Source organism: Carassius auratus, unplaced genomic scaffold, assembly GCF_003368295.1.
Source record: "Carassius auratus strain Wakin unplaced genomic scaffold, ASM336829v1 scaf_tig00041983, whole genome shotgun sequence".
Taxonomy (NCBI): domain Eukaryota; kingdom Metazoa; phylum Chordata; class Actinopteri; order Cypriniformes; family Cyprinidae; genus Carassius; species Carassius auratus.
The window spans coordinates 56,550-82,388 of NW_020526686.1; the positions used below are offsets into that span (position 1 = coordinate 56,550).

At 37.8% G+C, this 25,839-nt stretch overlaps 1 protein-coding gene across 1 annotated transcript in view; it reads right to left on the minus strand.

Annotated features, from left to right (window-relative positions):
* LOC113085605 (mitogen-activated protein kinase kinase kinase kinase 4) overlaps positions 1–25,839 on the minus strand; it is a 50,630-nt gene that overhangs the window by 20,430 nt on the left and 4,361 nt on the right. The window contains exons 5-8 of the mRNA XM_026255211.1: positions 20,927–21,057; positions 8,360–8,414; positions 4,255–4,333; positions 3,129–3,304 (exon numbers count right to left, since the gene is read on the minus strand). Coding sequence (XP_026110996.1) covers positions 3,129–3,304; positions 4,255–4,333; positions 8,360–8,414; positions 20,927–21,057 — 441 coding nt within the window. The remainder of the gene's footprint in view (positions 1–3,128; positions 3,305–4,254; positions 4,334–8,359; positions 8,415–20,926; positions 21,058–25,839) is intronic.

The window sequence follows — 25,839 nt, forward strand, 5'->3', positions numbered from 1 at the left end:
TTCCGAGCGCGGTTGTTTCCCTGTAGCGGGTGGTGGTGGTAGGGGTGTCTTGCCAAGGGCTTGCTTGAGACATCCTTTCTCTCTCTTCCATGAACTGAAATGAAGTAGTGTGCTATACTTTCCACACGATTGACATCAGGTTCAAGTACACGCCCACAAGCCGTGCGAGTTATTCGTGTATTGCAGGTTGGCTGGTGGTTATGTTGCCCGCATACCGTCTCCCATGGCCGAAACTGGTATTACGACACCTGTCGGGCCGGGGCTAGGAATGCTAATGCTAATTAAGATTGATATCTCTGCAGAACTATAACTTGACATTTTTTTTATGACATCATCGCCCTTATTTCTTCTCATTCTTTTAATGCGTGTAGGTCATGTTATGGATATTTTTACCTCAATTCTTGCATATGGCACCTTTAAAGATGTAATGCTTACAATGTTATTAGTTTGGCATGTGATATAGGGAAAAAAGTTTACACATAGCCTAAGCCACTTTGAAACTCTCCTGTTATTTTTTTTTTTTAATAATTATTATTATTTTATATGCTATGTTATGAACATAACATTTCAAACATACTGAAATACTTTATCCACGGAGTGAAGGCGGAGCGTGTTTCTGGTATCAGTGCGCGTGGAGGGGAAGTTGTTGCTGCTCACAGACTCTGCTGCGAGTGAGAGAGATGTTTCACCTGACGAAATGAAGACGACCGCGGGAACACAAGCACAGCACATCCGCCAAAAATCAACCTGCAGCAATGCTCGTTCATCGACTCGCCAAGCTTTACTTTTTTAGGTCGCATGGCAGTAAATAATTCGATAATATGACCATGCAGTCAATACAGATATTTAATAAAAACATTAAAACAAGCAGGGCTGTAAAATAAAACAATAAAAAATGCACGCTAGATCTACACCAGACACAAGTGGAACGATCCAACAAAAGACAGCAGAACCCAGTGATGGATACACACGATCCCCATTAGTGAACTGATGCTCGTTCTGTTTATGATGAAATGTTCTGACACTGTGTTCAGATGATTTGACACTATAGTGTGATATCACCAAGTTTAGACACACTTTTTGCTGTGGGGCACAGATGACAACTTTCGCGTCCAGTGTAGACACACAGAAAGTTTCTGCTCTATTTACAAAAAAGTTCAAAAAACAAAATAAATAAATAAATATATATATATAAACCAGTGGCATAACGAGATGGAAGGTCCTCCCGTCCATGACACTGACTCACTGCTGAGCTGGCAGTTTTAATCTGAACAGCTCTTAAAGCTGAGTGGATGGTTAGATGCATGATGGGCTAGTATTAAAAAAAAATAATAAAGGTCTTTCCAGCATTTAGGTATAAGAGTACTGTTTTTTGAAATCATCTTGTTGCAGTTATAAATTTGACTGCTAAATGAATGATAAAGAACTATATTGAAACTTGTTTTGTAAAATTTCTTCGTCATTTGAATATTGATTTAAAAACCACTTTTAATGCTCCGATGCAAAGTAAACCACAATTTCTTTTGAATAATATAACTCATAATTAATATAATGTAAATAATACTGCACACCTTTTAAATGTGTCAAATCTAAAATATGGTTTAATACCATGTAGCTTAGAGAATTTAAGCACAGACTCAGGCACAGGCTTGACATTTATCCTGCTTGAATTTGTTCTAAGAAATGCACATAACTTCATAAATACCAAAATTTCATCTATGAACATTAAATATTAAAATATTAAATATTTAAACTATAGTGTTTTTCTTTCATTTACCGTGACTGAAGCAGTCAAATGTAACACATCATGAGGCAAAACTGACGTTTATTATGAAAATGTGCTTTGATGCGCTTGTCTGATAACTTGTGGTTGAAGCACCACTCAGCGGTCAAAGGCTGCAAATGCACTTTATACCGCCGCACGTACCGCGTTTTCGATGTCTACTTAGTGTATGTGTCGATTTCCAGTCAGGATTTAGACCGTATCATAGTACTGACGCTTTATATGTTACCCTTGGGAAATATCATCAGGAAACATGGTGTTATCTTTCACAGTTATGCTGATAATACTCAGCTCTATATTTCTTTGCGGTCCGGTGAAACACACCAATTTGAAAAACTAATGGAATGCATAGTCGATATAAAAAACTGGATGACGAGTAATTTCCTACTGCTAAATTCTGAAAAAAACAGAGGTGTTAATTATAGGACCTAAAAACTCTGCATGTAATAACCTAGAACACTGTCTAAGACTTGATGGCTGCTCTATCAATTCTTCGTCATCAGTTAGGAACCTAGGTGTGCTTTTTGATCACAATCTTTCCTTAGAAAGCCACATTTCTAGCATTCGTAAAACTGCATTTTTCCATCTCAAAAATATATCTAAATTACGGCCTATGCTCTCAATATCTAATGCAGGAATGTTAATTCATGCATTTATGACCTCAATGTTAGATTATTGTAATGCTTTATTGGGTGGTTGTTCTGCACGCTTAGTAAACACACTACAGCTAGTCCAAAATGCAGCAGCAAGAGTTCTTACTAGAACCAGGAAAAGTTGAATGAGCTCCTTTTACATCTCAGATCATTATTTAGTTTCGTGCAAACTTCATATAGCCAAAATTATAAATTCTACATCTTGTTACAAGTATGGAAAAACCATCACTTCTACCACAAAAGACAGTTTTTTTTAAGTTATCTTCCTGGTGTGTACAAATTCCTTAGCATATTCAAAACCTCAGAACAACTTGATGATGTAACAAACTATGGACTCTCTCTTTTCTAGCATTTTAAATACAGTTGCTCCTTTACGCTTAAGGAAGGTTAAGGAAACCAGTATGACATCATGGTATAATGAGCATACTCGCACCCTAAAGAGAGCAGTCCGAAAAATGGAGCGGAGCTGGAGGAAAACAAAACTAGAGGTATTTAGTATTGCTTGGCGGGAAAGTAACCTATCCTACAGAAAATCATTCAAAAATGCTAGATTCGATTACTTTTCTTCTCTTTTAGAAGAAAACAAACATAACCCCAGGTATTTATTCAACACAGTGGCTATATTAATGAAAAATAAAGCAACAACAAGTATTGACATTTATCAAAAAAAGTACACTCTGAACATGTCTAACCTCTCTCTCCTCTCTTTTTACGAGTGCGGTCAATGTGGTCTTTGAGCTGGATGCGGACATGTCTCTCATTAGGTTGGTCTCTAATGAAAGGATGTTTCAACAGTTGCTCAGTAGAGGGTCGATGGTTGTAATTCTTCACCAGGCAGGTTTCAATGAAGCTGAAGAACTTCTTGGACCTATGGAAAAAGGGGATTAGAAGATTACAGAGAAAAGCAGAGACTGGTCTATTAAAGGGGTAATACATGAATAATTGTGTTTTTAATTAAGCTGTCTAAGCAGTAAAAGGGCTTTTTTAATTTGAATTAATTATTATTATTATTATTATTATAAATTATTATAAATGCACTGGGCTCGATCAGACTGTGGGCAGAGATACAAAAAATACAGAAATACAATCTGCAGTTTGTTGAGAAATACAGGAATATCTGGGTGGAGGTAACAAAGACAAATTATGCACATTTTTCTTTTACTTATACTGCCAACACTGAAATAAAAACGTAGCTGAATGAAATTCAGTGATCGTGCCCTTTAATTTGGACAGTCAAAAGTTTACCGGTTACAGAAACAACCAAAAGATTAAAGGGATTTATTAAAAAAAATAAGGTAACATTTTACATGGTTCCTTGCGCAATACAATGTCAAAACACTTTTACCATAATACATGAACACATTTTGATGTTGGCATCTCATCAGCTTAACATATACGGCTGACGTAATAAACTTCCTGTGAAACATTAATCTTGATAAAAGAGCTCAATGACTTTTCTAGAGTTTTTTTTTGTTAATGCTATCAGCTAGGTTAAGGGTAAGGTATAGTATAGGGGGTAGACTACTTTCAAATTCGATAGAGAATTATTGTTTTAGCGCCATTCACCAGATATTTCATTTTTAGACCAGCAGCTTTATGTAAAACAAAGGTGTCAAACTCAATTCCTGGATGGCTGGAACCCTATAGTTTTTTTCCAACCCTTCTCCAACAGACATACCATGTAATTTTCAAATAAGCCTGAAATATATATATATATATATATATATATATATATATATATATATATATATATATACATTTTTTTTTTTTTTTTTTTTAAGCCCAATATGTAGGGGAAATCTCAGGACATAGACTCACCACTTCTTTGATTTAAGTCGTGGAGGAGGATTTCTGGGAATGAGGAAAAGGGCGCGCATTGGATGCATGTCACACAATGCTGCAGAAAAAGACAGGGGAAAAGATAACAAAAATTTGCCCATCAGCCAGACTTGGGGAGAAACAAAAAACTTGAACCAGTGGATTCAGGATACAAAAAAGGTCATTATAACAGACACATTTAATAAAGATGTTACAATATACTTTATTTTTCTTTGTAAAATTAAGATCACTACATAGATTACATCCATTTATTTAAAAAAATATATAAATAAAAACAAATAAAACAGGATAGGTCATAGGCCATCCTCACATACAAAATTGTATCTGTGGCTGATCTACATTTTTTTCTGCTAGTCTCACTGAAAATTAATCGCTGATAAAGAGATGGATGATAATCACACCTGCAACAGACTCAACCCATATAGTTTATGCATATGACAAAAAAGGTTCAGAAAACAGATTAAACTACTGGAGGCCTATGGGATACTTTCATGCTGCCCTTATGGTGCTTCTATTCCTTGGCAACTTTCAAAACTGATTTATGGAGTGTTTGTCTACCGTTAAGTATTTTTTTTTTCAATAATATATTTTAAATATTTATTTAATTAAAAAAAAATAAGAACTACAAAGCACATTACAAACAATAGGACAAATAAAATAGAATCAAAAATTAAAATAAAAAATCGAAATCAAAAAGACACAAACAAACTTCAAGCTTAAAGCGTTTGTTCACCCAATAATCAAAATTGCCCACGAGTCAATGTTTCGGTCATTATCTGGCTCGGCTCGATGTTCATCTTCAGTTCTCTCTTCACAGCAGTTCAGTCAGTGTACTGTTTGAGTAAATGAATTACTACGGGATATTGGTTTGTTTTAACTCAGAGGAAGTGTCAGCCACATTAAAAAAAGTTAACAGCTTAAGTCATTCGTGGGTTAATGCGTATTGGAGAAGCGAACAGTTTAAAACGATTCAGTTCGATTTGGTGAACTGGTTCAAAAAGATCCGGTTACATCGAATGATTCATTCGCGAAATGGATATCACAAACTGCTTTGTTTTGAACTCTCTCACAACAGACATGGAAGGGAAGACAATGCTGAATAAAGTCGTGGTTTTTGCTATTTTTGGACCAAAATGTATTTTCGATGCTTCAAAAAATTCTATCTGATTAATCTAGCTGAGATTAATGAATAATCTCACTAGATTATTATTAATATTAATGGCAAAATGAATGTTTGGAAATGTAAACTGATATTTCCTACTGACATACTACAGTAAAATATATAAATAACTGGCTTAAAACCCTTTTTTGGGGTGAAAATACTAATGTGCCTAAGACTTTACAAACGACATTGTTGCTACTTTATGAAGAATGACCATACAGTCATTCACAGAACTGATTAAAGACAGTGACAGACAGCACACATTTTAATTAAATATCAGAGTGATTGACAGAGATACAGTAGAAAGATTATGTATGGTTTTGTATTAAATAATGACCCAGATCATGAAATACATTTATTAGGCTTAGAGTAAGGGAAGCTTGGGAAATGAGAGCATCCAAGGAGTGTGTGAATGCTATGGATTTATTTTAAATATTTTTTAAATGTTCTTTAATGTTATCCTTTTTAGGCTTTTTTCATTTATTTATTTATTTTTATAGAAGTATTGGTTCAGGCACCGTTTAGGCACTGGTACCGTTTTAAAAGTATCGAAAATGGCACCGTATCAGATGAAACCCAATAGATACCAAAGCCTAGACTTCGGATCTACTCAGTCAATGCCTGTAGTCACCACCTGAGCAATTCCCACCGTCCCACCAGACAACATCACGTCCATGCCATTGCTGAGCAACAACAACATGGAAAGAGAAACGAGAACACCGTCCCACCAGACAACATCACGTTAATGCCATTGCTGAGCAACAACAACATGGAAACGAGAACAACATGTTGAGAAAAAGCTGTTCAGTTGATGGATGTCAGGAAACGTACTCAGTTACGAATGTAAACTCGGTACCCTGAGATATGGAATGAGTACTGCATATGGAGAAAAGCTCCTTTTTTCCTCGATACTGAAGCCTTTTTTTCAATAACATAGTGCAACTGCACTGCCATTGGTTTAATCTTTAAAGCCTTTTTAAACGAATGACTGTGCTGCATAGCTGCGCGAGCCTGTGGCAATGCAGAGCTCCAAAGCTTGCCAAAATGGGCGGGGTGAATGGCTATATAAGCAGGCAAATCGCCAGAGAAAGTCATACGACTGAGAGGCACTGCTTTGAGACTGAAGACTCCTTGGTGTGGCCACCAAAGCAGAAAAAAGCCATGCCTGGGTTTTAAAATGACCTTCGAATCATTGTGCCCAAACTCAAGGCATGCAGGTCTCACAGAGAGGGCCTGCAGATCGCCAACATGCTTGACCTGCAAGAAGCAGAGCGGTTTTAAGCGTTAGGGGCCGAAAGTCAACCTGACCGCAGCAGCTCAAAGGGAGGTGCTTTGAGAGCTCAGAAGACCGTGTGAAGGCTGACCATTTCTGGGCATAGAGGCGTCTTGTAGACGGGGCTCTCGCCTGAGCAATAGTGTGTAGCATGTCCTCGTGGAGGCTTAAATGTTCCCATCGAGGGACCATAGTTGCAGAGCACAGAATTCTGGCTGTGTATGCCAGATTGTCCTGTTCACCTGAGAGAGGAGGTCCCACCTCGGCCATGGGGCTTTTGTGGAAAGCCTGAATAGCTCCGAGGACCAAACTTGGCTCCTCCAGAGGAGGGCCAACCAGGAGGACTCTGTGCTGGTCTTCCCTGACTTGTCTGATGACCTGAGGGATCAGAGCGATTGGGGGAAAAGCAAAATGAAGGAGGCTGGGCCAGTTGTGAGCCAGCACATTGCATAACAGCACAAAAATCCCCCAGATTTTGAGAACCGTCTGGGGATGAAGCATCCACTCATCCTAGGGGACATTATTTTGAGATAGCATGTCTGCTCCCAGATTTGTCTTGCCAGGTATATGCGTTGCCTTGAGGGATCACAGCCTGGGTAATGCCCATTCCAAGAGGAGAGGTGCAGATGCAGAGGTGTCTGGACGAAAGGCCGCCTTGGTGATTTCTGTAGGACACCACTGTCATGCTGTCCAATTGGACTAGGACGTGGCGGGACTTTGCCCCTTCCTCTTTCTTCCCCAATGACCAGGAAGATTTGGAGGGCGTCGGGTCCAGCACAATCCTTGGCTGGGGGCTCTGACGTCTCAGCGGGGCGAGCTTGCTGATGCTGCTCCTTAGGGGGTAGAAGTAGAAGGGGTACCTCACTTCTGAGGTAGAAGTGGCAGGCTTGATCTGATGCTGTAAATAAACTTCTCACACATTTTATGTTACATTATGGAGCCAGCATGGTCTAAAAATGATAGTTTGTAAATGTATGCAACACTAACGTCATTCTCACGTCAACTTACTGTATCAGTAGAAAAGCAATAGTTACATAGCTTACTGCATTCGGTGTTTGAGAAAAAAAACAGCAACTCTGAATTACCATACTGGAACATCCTGTTGTATGCGCATTTGAGGAGGTGGTTGGTTGTCTTCGGTCATCGTCGATTCGAGGTCTGATTTCGGCTCAAACATGTTATGCCGGACAACACTTCCTTTAGCAGTGACCATCATTACTGGTGTTTCTATTTACCTTACTTTTGAGCATCACCAAGCCACAGCAAGCTACAGCATACATGACCCTAGCTACCTGTAGTTGGCCTGGCCGTGCGTAAGTCAGAAAACGACAGGCCACTCAGAAGAGAGGCTCATGAATATTAATTAGACAGGCCAAAATCAACCCATTCTTAGCAGAGCTCCTGAGAGTGGAGTTGTAAAAATATACTGAGATAAGAAATACATATAAATATACATTCTTAAAGACATCAAAACCTAAAAACTGCAAAAAGGTGTAAAATAAATGACCTATAAATTACAACATTATACTATATGTAATATTACTTATGCTATTAGTCAACTGATGCCTTAGTGAGTAATTTTTAATTTATACTTGAATTCAACGATTAAGTCAATGACTGAGAAGACTAGGAGACGTGTTGATACTTACGGGGAGCTCCTTCACCCATTTCTATAGCAGTGATACCACATGACCACAGGTCACTCTGGAGAAAGAGAGAAAGGGAGAGAAAGTGAGAAAGATTTAAATATTGCAGCAGCCACTAGAGTTTATACATAGAAATATTATGAATATTAAAGTGCAAAAGACTGCTATTTAAATATCCAGTTTGCAAGGTCTGTGCGTCTGAGCTGAGTGAATAATGAGTTTTATTTAATACACACATAGTGAATCACACATGGCACTCGTGGTGTTTTCCACGTCTGCTGCCTCACCATATGAGGACATGAACATCATCTCCAAAGCTGCTTAACCAGGATTTCACCATTTAATTTGAGAAAATCATCATATCACATACACACACTCTATATTACTACTAGTGTACAGTAGAATGCACTTCTCAAAGCGATAATTGTTAAATTACATATTTTAAGAAACAATATATTTTTCCTCCATGTTTTGATCTGAACAGTAAACCTCTGTTGTGCAGCACTTTTTTGGAAGTTACATTTCATTTGATTACAGATACATGATATACCCCAAATTTTTATGGGGTCGCAAATGTATCACTGCTTATTTTTGTACCTACTTATGTGTTATGCTATGATTTAATATGAGCATTCATTAAAACAGAAATGTGTATTTTAAGAATATGTTTTACAGCGTGCTCCGAGCATTCAAAACATCAAGCTGGCTTCAGCCCTGCGATGCGGGAAAGCTGAACTGAGCATGTGGTTACTCGCGCGCTATGTTCGTTGTGCACGAGAGAGCTGTGTCTCGCGAACAGCAACACTGAACCGAGCTCTCCTGCACCTGAACAAACAAATGCAAATCGCAGGTTAAATAAACAGAAAGAAAAAAAAAAGAGCGAAAAGCGAAAGAGCTCAATTCAGCACCACGGTGTTCTGGTGTTCAGGGAGCAAGCAGAGACGCGTCTCAAAGTCTTCTTGGTTTTGTACCGACAACAAATACATACAAATATGTCAAAATACCCGTCTTGGAAAGTGTGTTCGAAAGAGTATGTGGTTATGTCTTAAGTTAAAGTAAAGAGTTGCAAAAAAATCGGATGTGTATCATTATAATGGATGCGTTTGTCTCTTAAGGTGACCGCGCCTAATTTACTAGCTCTGCTGTCAGTGTCTTTAATGTATGAAAATGAAAGTAAATCACTCACTGCTCTTGATTGAATTACTTTGTAGTTTTAACAAGAATTTATCCAAAGTCAACCCAAAAATCAGATAGAATTGTTATACTAGTGGGTGCAGGCCACTAGTTCATTTATGTAAGTGAGTATGGCAAAATAGTGATCTGTGAAATATTATACCCAAAAATTCTTCATACTGTAGGCTACCAGTGAAATTGATTTAAAAAATAATAATAATTAGGGACCTGACCATGTTTTGCTTAAGTGTTTCTTTCTTTAATTGCTAATGCCACAGACTGAACCAAATTAAGCATTGCTTGCTTGGTAACTGTTCAACAAAGTATTGATAGTTGTGTAAATATTGTCATACTGACAGTTGTCTGAAGTTTTGGTTCTGAGTTCTTGTCATATTTTATTACCAATTTCTAAACTACAGCAAATAAACTGATAATGTGAGAAATGTTGAAGGTGTCTGAATACATTTTGGTTTGATTGTGTATTTTATTTTACAGTGAAGACTATGCAGTGCTATTTTAAATTAACAAAAACAAACTTAAAAAAAAAATGTAAACTATGTAAATAGCACAAATAAATAAATAGAATGAACATACAGTACAAATTAAACAATTTTAAACAGGGCCCACTGTACAACCTGCACCAGGGCCCCTCTAACCCCAGCTACAAGACGGAGCAATGCACTGTGTGTACTGTAAGAAATAGAACAAGGCATGTGGTTTAAAAGATGGCAAATAAAACGAAAAGCAAAATCTGTATGAAATACAGTTTTATTATTGTTCATTACTATCCAGTAGTTACTATAAATAATTTGCGTGACCAAATCATGTTTTGCGCAAGTAACTGAAAAAGTTAGTAGCGCAAGTGCCACCAGTGGAAAAAGTTAGTGTAGTACCCTGTGATCGGATTCATGCACAATTAAAGCTGCAAGCAGCGATGAATGGGCCCTCGCACCCGGGCTCACCGGCAGCAAGTGGCTTTATTAAATAGGTGAACGGTGAGAAATATGCATTTAAACTCATAAATATAAGTAGAATATATGAATGTTTATTCCATATATGTGCCAATCTTCCTGTTGCCAGCAGGTGGCGCTATCATTATAATGGAATATTGCCCTTCAGATATGTTCAGGGCAGGACTCTTATCGAACATGTGAAGTTTGGGGAAGATTTAACATTTCATGTTACAACAACAACTCTTGCTGTGTCAAGACATCAAATTTTGTCATGGCGTTATGGACACGCCTTTTAACAAAAACTCAAGATCTCCACAACTTAACATTGCACAGGCCTTTAGAATAGACTGACAATCCATCGCGCTGATGGATTACACCCCAGCAGAGTCGGGGCGGACTCTTTCTCATCTCCAGGACTCTTTCGGAGTCAAGCAAAATGTCACCGGGCCCACTCATCGTTTTAATCATACACTAGATTTAATTATATCTCATGGAATCTATCTTACTGCTATAGGTATTGTATCTCAAAGTGATGATATTACAGACCATTTCCTTGTATCATGCATGCTGCGTATAATTGATATTAACTATATGTCTCAGCGTTACCGTCTGGGCAGAACTATTGTTACAGCCACCAAAGAAAGATTCTCAAATAACCTGCCTGATCTATCTCAACTGCTATTTGTACCCAAAAAAATACACATGAATTCAACTAAATGACTGACAACATGGGCACTATTTTCTCTAATACATTAGAAACTGTTGCCCCCATCAAATTGAAAAAAGGTTAGAGAAAAACGTACTGTGCCATGGTATAACAGTAATACTCACTCTCTCAAGAAAGAAACTCATAGTCTTGAACGCAAATGGAGAAAAACTAACTTGGAAGTTTTTAGAATTGCATGGAAAAACAGTATGACCAGCTATAGACAGGCTCTTAAAACTGCTAGGGCAGAGCATATACACAAACTCATAAAAAATAACCAAAACAATCCAAGGTTTTTATTTAGCACAGTGGCTAAATTAACAAATTACCAGACGCCACCTGATTCAAATATTCCACCAACGTTTAATAATAATGACTTTATGAATTTCTTCACTGATAAAATAGATAACATTAGAAATACAATAGCGAATGTAGATTCTACAGCATCTAACACTTCAGTTTCATCCATCACACCCAAAGATAAACTGCAGTGCTTTACAACCATAGGTCAGTAAGAGCTAAATAAACTTATCACTGCATCTAAACCAACAACATGTTTATTATATCCTGTACCCACTAAATTACTTAGAGTTGTTACCTGTAGCCGAAGAACCGCTTCTCAATATCATTAACTCGTCGTTATGTTTAGGTCACGTCCCAAAACCATTCAAGCTGGCGGTCATCAAGCCTCTTATTAAGAAACCAAAACTAGATCCTAGTGTACTGGCAAATTATAGGCCTATTTCAAATCTTCCATTTATGTCTAAAATTTTAGAAAAAGTTGTGTCTGCTCAATTGAGCACCATCCTGCATAAAAATAATCTGTATGAAGAATTTCAGTCAGGTTTCAGGGCCCACCATAGCACAGAAACTGCACTTGTTAAAATTACAAATTACCTGCTCCTTGCGTCAGATCAAGGCTGCATCTCATTTCTGGTCTTACTTGATCTTAGTGCTGCGTTCGACACCATAGATCATGACATACTCATAGATAGATTACAAAACTATACAGGTATTCAAGGGCAGGCTCTAAGATGGTTTAGATCCTACCTGTCCGATCGCTACCATTTTGTTTACTTAAATGGGGTGTCATCTCATTTATCCTCAGTAAAATATGGAGTGCCACAAGGATCCGTCCTAGGTCCCCTTCTATTTTCAAAATACATGTTGCCCCTTGGTAATATTATTAGAAAATACGGAATTAGCTTCCACTGTTATGCTGATGATACTCAGCTATATATCTCAACGAGACCAGATGAAACTTCTCAATTATCTAAGCTAACAGAGTGTGTTAAAAATGTAAAAGATTGGATGACAAATAATTTTCCCCAATTAAATTCAGATAAGACAGAGATATTAATTATTGGACCAAAAAACACTACACAGAATCTTGTAGATTACAATCTGCAACTAGGCGGATGTACTGTTACTTCCTCTACAGTCAGAAATCTGGGTGTCATATTAGACAGCAATTTGTCTTTTGAAAATCATATTTCCAATGTTACAAAAACTGCATTCTTCCATCTTAGAAACATTGCCAAGCTACAAAACATGTTATCTGTTTCTGATGCAGAAAAGCTAGTTCATGCATTCATGACCTCTAAACTGGACTATTGTAATGCACTTCTAGGTGGTTGTCCTGCTTCGTCAATAAACAAGCTACAGGTAGTCCAAAATGCAGCAGCTAGAGTCCTTACCAGGTTAAGAAAATATGATCATATTACCCCAATTTTGCCGTCTCTGCACTGGCTACCTATTAAGTTCTGTATCAGTTACAAGTTATCATTACTTACCTATAAGGCCCTAAATGGTTTAGCTCCTGGGTACCTAACTAGCCTTCTACCACGCTACAACCCATCACGCACCCTAAGGTCACAAACCGCTGGACTTTTGGTAGTTCCTAGGATAGCAAAGTCCACTAAAGGAGGTAGAGCTTTCTCACAATTGGCTCCCAAACTCTGGAATAGCCTTCCTGATAATGTTCGGGTTTCAGACACACTCTCTCTGTTTAAATCTAGATTAAAAACACATCTCTTTCATTCGAATAATGTATCTTAAATTCTGAGTGTAGTTGCATCTGATCAAATGTGCATTTTTATTCATTAGCTTGGGTTAAACTAATTTTAGTTTGTTGGATCAGCAAATATGCTAAATGATGTCTCTATTTTGTTTCAATTTTTTTTGTAACTAGGATTTACACAAGCTCCAGTCTGGATCCAGAACACCTGAGAAGAGATGATGCTGACCCTCAGAGGACCTCAGATGATGCTAACCCTGAATCAACAACAGAACTAACAAATATTGCTACAAGTGTGATTGCATCATATAACAAATATTAATTAATAATATTAATAATGTTCATCGTCTAGCTGACTACGTCTTGTATTAATTCTTTCTTAAAATCCTGTCAAATGTGCACAAACTGACAGTCACCACCATAAGCTACTACTAAATATTGTAGAAACATAATTTTCTGTAAAGTTGCTTTGTAACGATTCGTATTGTAAAAAGCGCTATACAAATAAACTTGAATTGAACTGAGCACAAAAAATATATTAATGTCAAAAAATCTCTAGGAGTAGTTTGTCACCTGTTGCCAGCAGGTGGCGCTGTGACTATATCTGAATATGGGCATGTAGATCTGTTAAGGGCGGAAGTCTTATCTAACATGTGAAGTTTGGGGCAGATTGGACATTATGTGTCTGAGTTACAGCAACTTCCTTTTTCATGGCGAAACATTGAAATTTGTCAGGCCGCCATGGACACGCCCTTTAACGAAACCTCAGTATCTTCGCAATTTAACATCACAAAGGCCTTTAGATTACACCGACCAAGTTTGGTGTTGATCTGAATAAATCTCTAAGAGGAGTTTGTTAAAGTACAACCCCTGAAAATGGCAAAAACAACACCAATTTTGCAGAGAAAATTAAAAATAACCGACTTCCTGTTGTGAGACTTTTTTTGTAGATATTGGTGTGTTACATGTGTGTACCCATTTTCATACATGTACGTATAACGAAGCTCGAGGCACACACTGCTGAACGTGTATAGGTGGCGCTGTTGAGCAATTTTGCAACGCCCACTTGTGAAACCCATATCAGACGTAAATTTTCGCCAGTTCGGAGGTGTGTGCAAAGTTTCACCACCACCCGGTGCCCATAGGAGGAACCGTGAACATTGGGCCATATGCTTATGAAATAGTAAATATTTTTGCCACATTTCCTGCTGCCAACAGGTGGCATTGTGATTATAACTGAATATCGCTATGTAAATGCCTTTAGGTCAGGACTCTTACCAAACATGCAAAGTTTCAGGCAGATCAGACATCTCATGTTTAAGTTAGTATGAAATAAGTCATTCCTGTTGCCAGCAGGCGACGCTATGACTATAACCGAATCTGGGCATGTTGATGTATTCAGGACAGGACCCTTGTCAAACGTGTGAAGTTTGGGGCAGATCGGACGTTGCTAGCCTGAGTTACAGCAGCTTCCTTATTCACTACATTCGTAGCAAGCTAACAGTGTTAACCATGCCACTTCCTGTTACCAGCAGGTGGCGCTATGACTATAACTGAATACGGGCATGCTGATGTGTTCATGTTTTATTATGCTTCTAGCATGTTGCCAGCCCATTTAACACTTTTTGACACTTTTTTAATTTATTCTTAGGAGTTCATGACAGTATTAACCTTGTCACTTCCTGTTACCAGCAGGTGATGCTATCACTATAACTGAATTTGGTCATGGGTGTTTGTTCAGGACAGAACACCTATCACACGTGTGAAGTTTGGGGAAGATCAGACATTGCTTGCCTGAATTACAGCAACTTCCTTTTTCATTACATTATTAGCGTGCTTTAGCACTTAGCTAAGTGTTGCTAGCATGTATTAGTATGTATGTAGTATGTTGCCAGCCTATCTAACACTTGTCGATGCTTTTTAATATGTTCCTAGGAGTCCATAACAGTGTTAACCCTGTCACTTCCTGTTACCAGCAGGTGGCGCTATGACTATAACTGAATTTGGTCATGGGTGTTTGTTAAGAAAAGAACACCTATCACATGTGTGAAGTTTGGGGAAGATCAGACATTGCTTGCCTGAGTTACAGCAACTTCCTTTTTCACTACATTAGTAGTGTGCTTCAGCACGTGTTGCTAGCATGTTTTAGTATGTATCTAGTATGTTGCCAGCCTATTTAACACTTGTTGATGTTTTTTAATAAGTTCCTAGGAGTCCATAATAGTGTTAACCTTGTCACTTCCTGTTACCAGCAGGTGGCGCTATGACTATAACTGAATTTGGTCATAGCTGTTTGTTCATGACAGAACACCTATCATATCCTTTTTTAGCAAGCATCTTATACATATATTAGACCAATTTGTCAAGTCTGCTTAAGAAAAGCAATTATTATACCAGCAAACTCAAAATTGGATTAAAAATGTAACTAGGCTATAAATACTTGGATTATTATATTATTATATAGCCTAGTGTTTAGTTACTGATAGACAGTCAAAAAGAAATTAATCAATATTTTATTTATAACAAGTTTTTATTTATTTATAAAATAATAACACACCACAGATCCTGAAGAAAGAGTAACAAAAACACAGTGACAGAAATGTCAGAAAATGGATCCGTCACGTGATTAAGGAATGATTTGAACCCAAAGACTTGTCAGACAAGAGGTGAGGGGAGTTAATCACAGACTGAGCACTTAGCATTTTAGTTTTGTATTGTTTATAGTGTGATCAATGTTTGCGTAAGTACTAACGTTAGATGTGTTGGGGAAGTAACACGTAACATTTTAATTACATTTTGCTAAAATGAACGAAATGACTCTGAAAAAATATTTGTTCATTTTGCTGAACACGACTTAAAAGTCCGAGTCGGTATAATCATACCATCACCGAACTTCCCATCACTAGTGTCTCGACTTCCCACACTTGATAAAGTAAAAGTCCAAGTCCGCGACAAGCGTTGTTTCTCTGACGACGTGACACTTCTTTGAATCGCGAACTTCAGTAGAGTCTATTGAGAGTGAGGAGTCACGTGCCGATTTGGGTTGATTTGGGAGGGGTCTGAGCTGGTCGGCCATCATGGTAGGACAGCCTATCGGTTGCCAGGGGCAATGCCTTCAGAACTTCACAGAGGCGTGACTAAACATTTCAGAGCTCTTTAATTTTTGTGCATGTATTATGTCTGCAAAACGGAGACGGATCTACGAATACGAGAACGAAAAGGAAGAAAGTAAGGCAATGCAAAAAGATAAGGCGAAAGAAAGGGGACCTTACAAGAACAAGCTCACACCAAGCGCAAAACTGTGATATTTGGAGAAGCTCTCAGGCATCCAAAATATCAGCGGCACAGAGACCTGGACCATTTACCTCCATGCACATAGTGAATTATCTTGTTTACGATGTAGGTCACCTTGCATTCACGCTGTTAATGGCTTTAATCTAACCAGGACATTTACATCTTGCAATCATGCATTTAACTACCCTAGCTAACCCATAACTGGTTTGTCCACTTTGCAGCCCCCAACACTAAAACCTGGTACAATGTGTCATTGGGCTAGAATCAAATTATAACTAAACATACACAGCTTTAGCCTACATCAAAACATGTTGGAAACGTTTGTGTACATTGAACATCTAGTTACAATCTAGTGTTTACGAAACAGTCGCAGTTATTTAAGTTACTTTGTCATTTTGGTCAGTAAGTGTCTGCTAAATGCAATGTGTAATTACAACACGCTCAAATGCATGTGAATAAACTTACTTTAGCCAGTACAATGTTGTTTTCACCACCTGGAGGCTTGTAGTGTCCTGCACTCAGCCACAGCAGAAAGCCTCGTAACTCTCCAAAGACTTGTGGCTTTTAAACACCTTCATTGTGTAGTAACTTACACCAAAAACTAGATAATTCTCAATGTCCATATATGTGCATGGAGGTAAATGGTCCAGGTCTCTGTGCCATTCCGCTGCAGGGAGCTCCTATGGGTCGATATTTTGGATGCATGAGAGCTTCTCCAAATACCACTGTTTTGCGCTTGGTGTAACCTAAAAAAACTTTATTCCAATGTTCTAATGTGTTCCACATGTATAGTGTGAGGTACTGGAGCAGTTTTTAACGCAGCAGTAACTTCCATGCATGGTAAAACAGTGCAGAATTGCGAGAACCTCCTCTACTACAGAGTTAACAACACACGTAAACAACCATGTTTTGCTGCCAGTAGGGCTGGGCGATATGGCTTTAAAAAAAAATCACAGATTTTTTCACACCAAACCCGATTTTCGATTTTAATCGATTTTTTTTTCTATTTAAAAACAAACTACAACAGACAACGAAATTGCTCAAAACAAATGTACTCTTTATTTTGTTCTGATTTTCGCTTAAGCAGTTTAATCTAAATTTCCCCTTTGTGTGACTTACAGTGACACAATGCACCTTCAAAATAAATTAAAATATAAATAAATAAAAAAATTGTGTGTCCCTCTTTGATAAAACACTTTTGGTTAAATAAATGTAACAAAAATGACAAAATTAGATCTATTACAAAAATACATACTTGTCACAGTGGTATTCATAAAGTGCAAACAAAACACTGTTAACTGTAATGTTGTCTGTGTGCGGCTGTAAGGAAAGCGGGGGGAGGGCGAGCCCACTCTGAACTATGGAAGCCTAATGGGCCTTTCACACAGGACGCAGTATGCGCGGCGCTTGCCGCTGGGTTCAGCGTTGCCCTTCAGATACAACGCGATTTGCGCTGCGCTATGGCGTAGGCGGAGTTTTAACCCTTTCAGGCTCAAATTAAGTTTTAGTAACAAGTTTTTAGTACTCCAGATACATAAAATATGTATCTGGAGTAATAAGGTAGTTAGTTTTCAACTGTTGCAAATCAGGAACGCCTGCCTTGAGAGGGTTTAAAAACTTTTAGCGGGAGCTTTCATAGTCTGTTGTTCCTCCTTTCGGTCAGCAGCAAACATGTATCTGTCCCGTTGCAAACATGTATCAGTCCTGCTGATGAGAATTAAGAGAGAAGCAAGGAAGAAGAGGCTGTGGGTACGACCTCAAGCTTGTATCGTACAGCTCAGGAAATTCTGACACACACAGTACTAGCCGTTCAGCCATTTTGATTTCCGTGCTTGTTTGGATCCCCCGATTCTATTGGTCGCGCTGGTAATCGTCACAGAGCGCAGCGGCAAAAGTTGAACTATTTTGAAGTTTGACCACGGCCACGCAAATGATGCACACCGCTGCGCTTGTGCTTTGGTCGACGCAGCAATAAAACGTCCTTGCGCGGTACAAGCCATTGAGATGAATGGGTTTCATAGGGCGTCATGTGTGTAAGGCCCATAAGGGGAGAGCCGGTGGTGGAAGTTAAAGAGAAAACCGATTTTCATTAAAAACAAATCGCCTTTAATGTCAAATTCAGGTTAATCGATCAAATCGATTTATCGCCCAGCCCTAGCTGCTGGTGTCCAGCCAACATGGCAGAGACTGTGATATCGAGGGGAGGGGCTCTGTGCTATGACAACAACTCCTCACTCTCAATAGACTGATTGACCATAAAATGAACCAATAACAAGACATATTATAGGGGGGGCACCTGGGGTGGCCAATCGAATTTCAGGGGGGGGGGCGAACTTCCCTCTCGCCTTGGACGGCGCCTGTTTAGTTTATATGTGGCAAACTAAACACAAAGTGCAAAACACTGCGACTCAACATCACAGAAAACTCAGGATCTTCAGTCAGGCAGGTGAGTGATGGGATACTGTCAAGCCCCTTTCACACTGCACGTCGGACCCAGCAAATTGCCAGAACATTGCCGGGTCACCTTCCGTGTGAAAGCAAACATGTCCCGGGATTGATTCCAGCATTGAACCCAGGTCGGGGACCTAGTAACATTGCCGGGTTCAGTCCCAGAATGAGCGCTGTGTGAACAAAAGCCAGATCTAATGCAGTGTCGTAGTGATGCACACATTATCGCGCAACTCTTTTATTTTGAAGAAAGATCAACGTTCATGACAAAAAAATGTGCATACTATAATGAAGCAGAGATCAGTAAGTTACTCACTTTCTGCGCTGATGCCGAGATCGTTCGCCAGCTTCAGTGAAAATAAAACGTGCCTAGTTCAAATAAATATGGTTGTGAAAAAAATTCACTGTTGTCTGTTGATATATCGAAATCGTCTTCCACTGCGATTTCTTGTACTTCTTAATATGTTTAGATCTTCACAGTGAAAGGTAACACTTCCAAAATCTCTGTGTACACAATGAGTGATGTACATGTGTGAGAGATCACTTCCGGTGCTTTCCGGCACTTCTGCAGACTAAGCCAGAACGCGCGCACACGTCATACACCAGGAAGCGCGCGCCCTCAGATCACTTGGACGTGGTTATGTACAAGAGGTAAAAATGATATAAATACTAGGGTCGGGACTTTAACGCGTTAATTGAGATTAATTAATTACACAAAAAATAATGCGTTAACTAAGATTAATTACAGAAAAAAAATTCCCGCATTTTTAATAACGGATTTTTGCACCGCGGAACATTTCTCACTGCATGAGTGTCGGCGGACCGATTATACTGGAGCACCAACTAGCGTTCGCATATCACGCAGCACATCGAGCCTCAAGTATCACCTCAATGCAAAACATATAGCAGCTAGCGTGGACTTTACACTTTATGTTGAACTATGTATTATTTTGTTGGTGCAACAGCTTATGTTGAACTCTTTATTGTTTTGGCCAAGGTTATTGAGAGTTGGACTTAGTATGTTGTGGCCTCTGAAGCAACAGAGAGATGTTTTCTAATAGTCAGTGTTTCCAAAGTTCTGAATGTAATTGACAGTATTGTGTTTTACTTAAAAAGCACTTTACAGAAGGTTCCAGCACCTATAAGCTTCCTGAATTTCTGAAATGTACTATTTCTAAATTGTTTCTAAATATGCTATTGCTACACTTCATGGCAAAAATTGCACTGGTCTGCTAGACTTGGTTGAACAAAAATAAACAATATTTTGTTGCTTAAGCTTATGTATTCAGTCATTATTCAATGGTATACTATAAATCCATGTGAAAAAAAATTACTTCTCACTTTTCTCAGATCAAATATTTATATGCGATTAAAATGCGATTAATTTCGATTAATTAATTACAAAGCCTCTAATTAATTAGATTAATTTTTAATCGAGTCCCGGCCCTAATAAATACTGTTCGTTTTCTCAAACAAACCGCTCGTTTCGTGTCTAAGGCCATCAATGTGTACTTCCGATGGGGAATTGTTTAATTTGGACTTCTCTGTGCATGCTCTTTGAGGTTGTGACCATAGACCTGCATTATATGACTGACAGACAAAGAACGGTTTGACCTAAAAATATCAAAATTGAAACTACTGCGGAAAGACACCTACATCTTGGATGCCCTTGAGGTAAGCTAAAACATACCAAAATTAAATTTTAAAAAGTGAACTATCCCTTTAAACAAATCTACGATTGCAGATCATTATTTGAGGATAGTGTTACATTTTATGGGGCTGATTGTAAGAAAGCCTATTATTCTCGACCTACCTCTATTTTGTTGTGGTCATGTTTATACTGTTCCTAGACCATTAAAAGTTCATATAAATGCAATACAGATAAAACAGTGATTAGAAAATTAAATGCATGTTAAATATACATACACAAAATTTAAAGATGTTTGTAAAAAAAAAACAAAAAAAAAACAGGCTCTTACTCTATAGTCATATGTCGCTTCTGGGTTCTCATCACAGGCAATGACCTCTGGTGCCATCCAATAAGGAGTGCCAATGAAAGTGTTTCTCCTGCCAACTGTCCTGTCCAACTGAGCGCTCACACCAAAGTCAACTGTAAAATAGGATTCAATTATGTGATTAAAGCAGAAATTAAATGGCAAGTAATATTATAGCTTTTAACAATTTTTCGATTACATACAACAGGCTTGTGATCAGGTATCAAAATCAGGAGACAAAAAAGAAGGAAAATCTGACCACGTCCCAAGCATTCATTATTTAAAAAATATATTTTAGAACAGACGTATCTTATATTGTAAAGGTACATATTGTCAGCATTTAATAACCATGCATTTAATAACCATGACAACAATAGGGCTGACTAATTTTGGAAAATAATCTAATTGTAATTTGATTTTCCAATATTGCAATTGCAATTTAATGTGCAATAATTTTTTAAGCTCTTTATGTTGTGTATTATTCAACAAAGACATGCTAAAAATAGTGTGACCAACACAATATTAGATAGATTAAACAGACATGTTATTTTCTATTAGGCCAGGCCTATGTTACGATGGAATTAGGTGATGCATGAATTGATATGAACAACATTTTTATTAAACTACAAACACAGTAGTATATTGACTGCTTTGTTAAACTTCCAATCTTGAAAGCATGTAATCATTACATGGCGGTGGGGAAAATTTCCTACTGGTTAATCAACGTGTGACAATACCAGTAATACCGGTATCATCGTGGGGGAGGGGGGGTATCATCTTTTCCTTGCTTCCTTTCTTTAGAATAGCTTTTAAAAAACATGCGCATTATACTTTCACTTTTGAATTAGCAGCAATTGGTAATTCCGCATTAATTGCATGAATGAAAAAAAAAAACACCTTACTGATATTAAACACAGATTTTAATAACATAACGTTAAAAATACCACCATGCATAGGCTGAAAAAAATGAAATGTATATATATATATAAAACAAATAAATAATTAAATAAATAAACACTTTAATTTGCCATTTATTAACAGTGCTTGCAGAGGGTTTTTTTTTTTTCTTTCGGGCTGCGGCTCGACGTCGGCTTCCCGCTCATTTTGTTCTCCCTCTTCTCTCACGGGGTGCATTGACTGCGCTTTCCTACCGAGGCTGACCGTTTCTTTCTCGGTCATCTTCGGTTTCTTCAACATTCGGGTCGTAGTCATCCCGGTAGTGCGGATCCATGAATGTTGCATAAGCTGACGGCTTGCTTCTGGCAGAGCTTCATATTTCATGTCTAAAATAAAGATGATGCCGGCTTTAAGGTTGGCTGTTAGTTGTCCATCCTTATCCGATGGGGCCAATGAGAATTGGACTTTTAAACCGAAGGTTGTAGGTTCGAGTCTCAGTGCCGGTAGGAGCGGTATTTGGAGGAAGTCAGGGAACTACACTAACTTTTTCCACTGGTGGCACTTGCGCTACTAACTTTTTCAGTTACTGGCGCAAAACATGATTTGGTCGCACAAATTATTTATAGTAAACTATTATGGATAATAATGAACAATAATGAAACTGTATTGCATACAGATGTGCTTTTTATTTTACTTGCCAACTTTTAAACCACATGGCTTCTTGTTCTATTTCTTACAGTACACACAGTGCATTGTTTGAAATTGTGTAATTTGTACTGTATGTTCAATCTATTTATTTGTGCCATTTATACAATGTTTACTTTTTTTAAGTTTGTTTTTGTTAATTTAAAATAGCACTGTATTCAATGTAAAATAAAATACATAGTCAAACCAAAATGTATTCAGACACTTTCAACATTTCTCACATTATCACAGTTTATTTGCTGTAGTTTAGAAATTGGTAATAAAATATGACAAGAACTTCAGACAACTGTCAGTATGACAATATTTACACAACTATCAATACTTTGTTGAACAGTTACCAAGCAAGCAATGCTTAATTTGGTTCAGTCTGTGGTGTGAAACGGTTGCATTAGCAATTAAAGAAAGAAACACTTGAGCAAAACATGGTCAGGTTCCTAATTATTATTATTTTTTAAATCAATTTCACTGGTAACCTACAGTATGAAGAACTTTTGGGTATAATATTTCACAGATCACTATTTTGCCATACTTACATAAATGAACTAGTGGCCTGCACCCACTAGTAAAACAATTCTATCTGTTTTTTGGATTGACTTGGATAAATTCTTGTTAAAACTACAAAGTAATTCAGTCAAGAGCAGTGAGTGATTTACTTCCATTTTGATACATTAAAGACACTGACAGCAGAGCTAGAAAATGAGGCGCAGTCACTTTAAGAGACAATGCATCTATTATAATGATACACATCCGATTTCTTTCTCAACTCTCTCTCTCTCTCTCTCTCTCTCTCTCTCTCTCTCTCTCTCTCTCTCTCTATATATATATATATATATATATATATATATATATATATATATATATATATATATAAGCTAAGTGTTTTCATTTTATTTTCATTTCGATTCATTCTTGGTTTAAAAAAATCTTCAGGTTCCATATGCAGAGTGAAATGGGAACGGTCCAGCATTTAGCAATAATTAGTATTAACTCTTATTATTCTTGATTTTTCAAACTACCAGCATTTTTGAATTATGCCTTATGTTTGAACAAAAATTAAGTATTATTTGTTTCAGCTGTTTGATCGCTGGTGCCTCGCGCACATATTCACTGGAAACAGCAGTCGTTCACCAGAAATTCGCCGTGAGCACTTTGACATATTGTTAATTATGATTTTTTTTTTCATCAAGTGGAACTTAGTCATTTTCCAAAACCGCTAAGCAAATATATAGAGTTTCAGTACATACCACATAGAGACGCCTTTGCTGATGCTGCTCTTGTTAAATTTCAGCCTCTGGATCTGTGTCACAGCTTCCAAACGCTCTCAACGCAAAATCCTACTGGCGCCTGTGATTCTTTAGCTCCACCCACACGTCACACCTCTAGGCTCTCGTGTTTTTCCAGGAAAAATCGGTACAGACTATCTTTCTCTTATAAATATAATAAAAATAAAGACTTTTTGGAGTTATGAAGGATGCAGTACTACTCTATAGGTACTCAAGATTAACAGGATATTGAGTGAAAACGAGCATTTCACCCCCCCCCCCTTAAAGGATTTGTTGTAAAATATTTTCTAATAGCCTATTTATTTCCTCTCACAAACTTTGATTTATTTTTTAGCGTGTTTAAAAAAAAAAAAAAACATGCAGCAAACGAAAATAAGTGATTGATCCGTTAAAATGAAACTTATACACGACTCATATATTTTTTTCCTCTGACAAACGTAATTAATTTTTTTGCGTGTTTAAAAAATAAAAAATAAAGAAAACATTCAGCAAATGAAAATAGGTGATTAATCCGTTAAAATGTGTTACTGTTGGTTAACAGTAATTATAATAATTTTACTTCAGAAAACAGCCTGGGGCTAATCTAGGTTATCCATGTTTTTTTTTTTTTTTTTCATTGCACCTGAAAATGACCTCCCGCAAAGCTCAGCTGTGGACGATTTAAACATATTTGATATAAAGCAGTGGTTCTCAACCCGCCGCCCGTCACAAATTCAAATGCGGCCCGCACCACATGCTAAAAAAAAAAAAAAAAAAAAAAAAAAAAACTATCAGTTTGTAAAATTTTATTGTTTACATCAATTTAAAAAAAAAATATGCTACTAATGATATATATTCCTATATCCTAATGTTTTTATGTGATTTTTTTCTTCTTCATATATTATTTTCAGACATGAGCACTGACATAAGCATTTAACGAACACATACAAGCGCGCACTTTGGCAGAATTCAATTCAAATAGTCATCAACAGCCATTAGGTAAATTGCCTTTAAGGGGGGGGTGAAATGCTCGTTTTCACTCAATATCCTGTTAATCTTGAGTACCTATAGAGTAGTATTGCATCCTTCATAACTCCAAAAAGTCTTTAGTTTTATTATATTCATAAGAGAAAGATAGTCTGTACCGATTTTTCCCGGAAAAAACACAACCGGCTGGAGGCGTGACGTGTGGGCGGAGCTAAAGAATCACGAGCACCAGTAGCTTTTGCGTTGAGTGCGTTTGGAAGCTGTGACATTACCGTGAGGAAAAAAACATCCAAAACAAACCATGACTAACAGTCAGATTCAGCCATTTATTTATGATCCAGAATCAGATCCCGAGGCTGAAACTGAACGAGAGCAGCAGCAGCAACGACTCGCTCCGAGCGGGGCTCGAACCCGGGTCTCCGGCATGAGAGGCGGACGCACTAACAAGGAGGCAGAGATATTTTAAGCAGTTTTATTCACCGCCTGCGGTTCCAACACACGATCGTGACCCTTTTTCGTTGGGATTGCATCATCCTTAAGAAATAAACGATACGCAAATTCGCCGTCAAACTGGGCCTTGTCTGTAAAACAAGCATCTATCGAAATGCAGGGAACAAACACAAACACTTGCACATCTCCGTTGATGCTCTGTAAAAATAAACTCCATCCACTGGTCCCTTAATGCTGTTTTTTTTTTTGGTAATCTGTGCAGGGTTGTCTTGCCCTGGCAACCAAAAATACACTTCTTTTGTGACATTTCGCGACGCTCTCGTTCTGATCAGTGAATGTCTGTGGTGCTCTCAGTGCTCTGCTATACTGGTGCGTGCGCTCTTCCGGCAGAAGTGCCCTTAGGACCCATATAAGGAAATTCTGCTCCATCTAACGTCACACAGAGCCATACTCGAAAAAAAACTTTCCGAAACTTGTGACAAACCGGAAGTAGTATTTTTGGAACAGAAATACTCCTTCAAACGTACAACTTAATTTTTGAAACTTTGTCCACGTTTAGCATGGGAATCCAACTCTTTAACAGTGTAAAAAACTCAG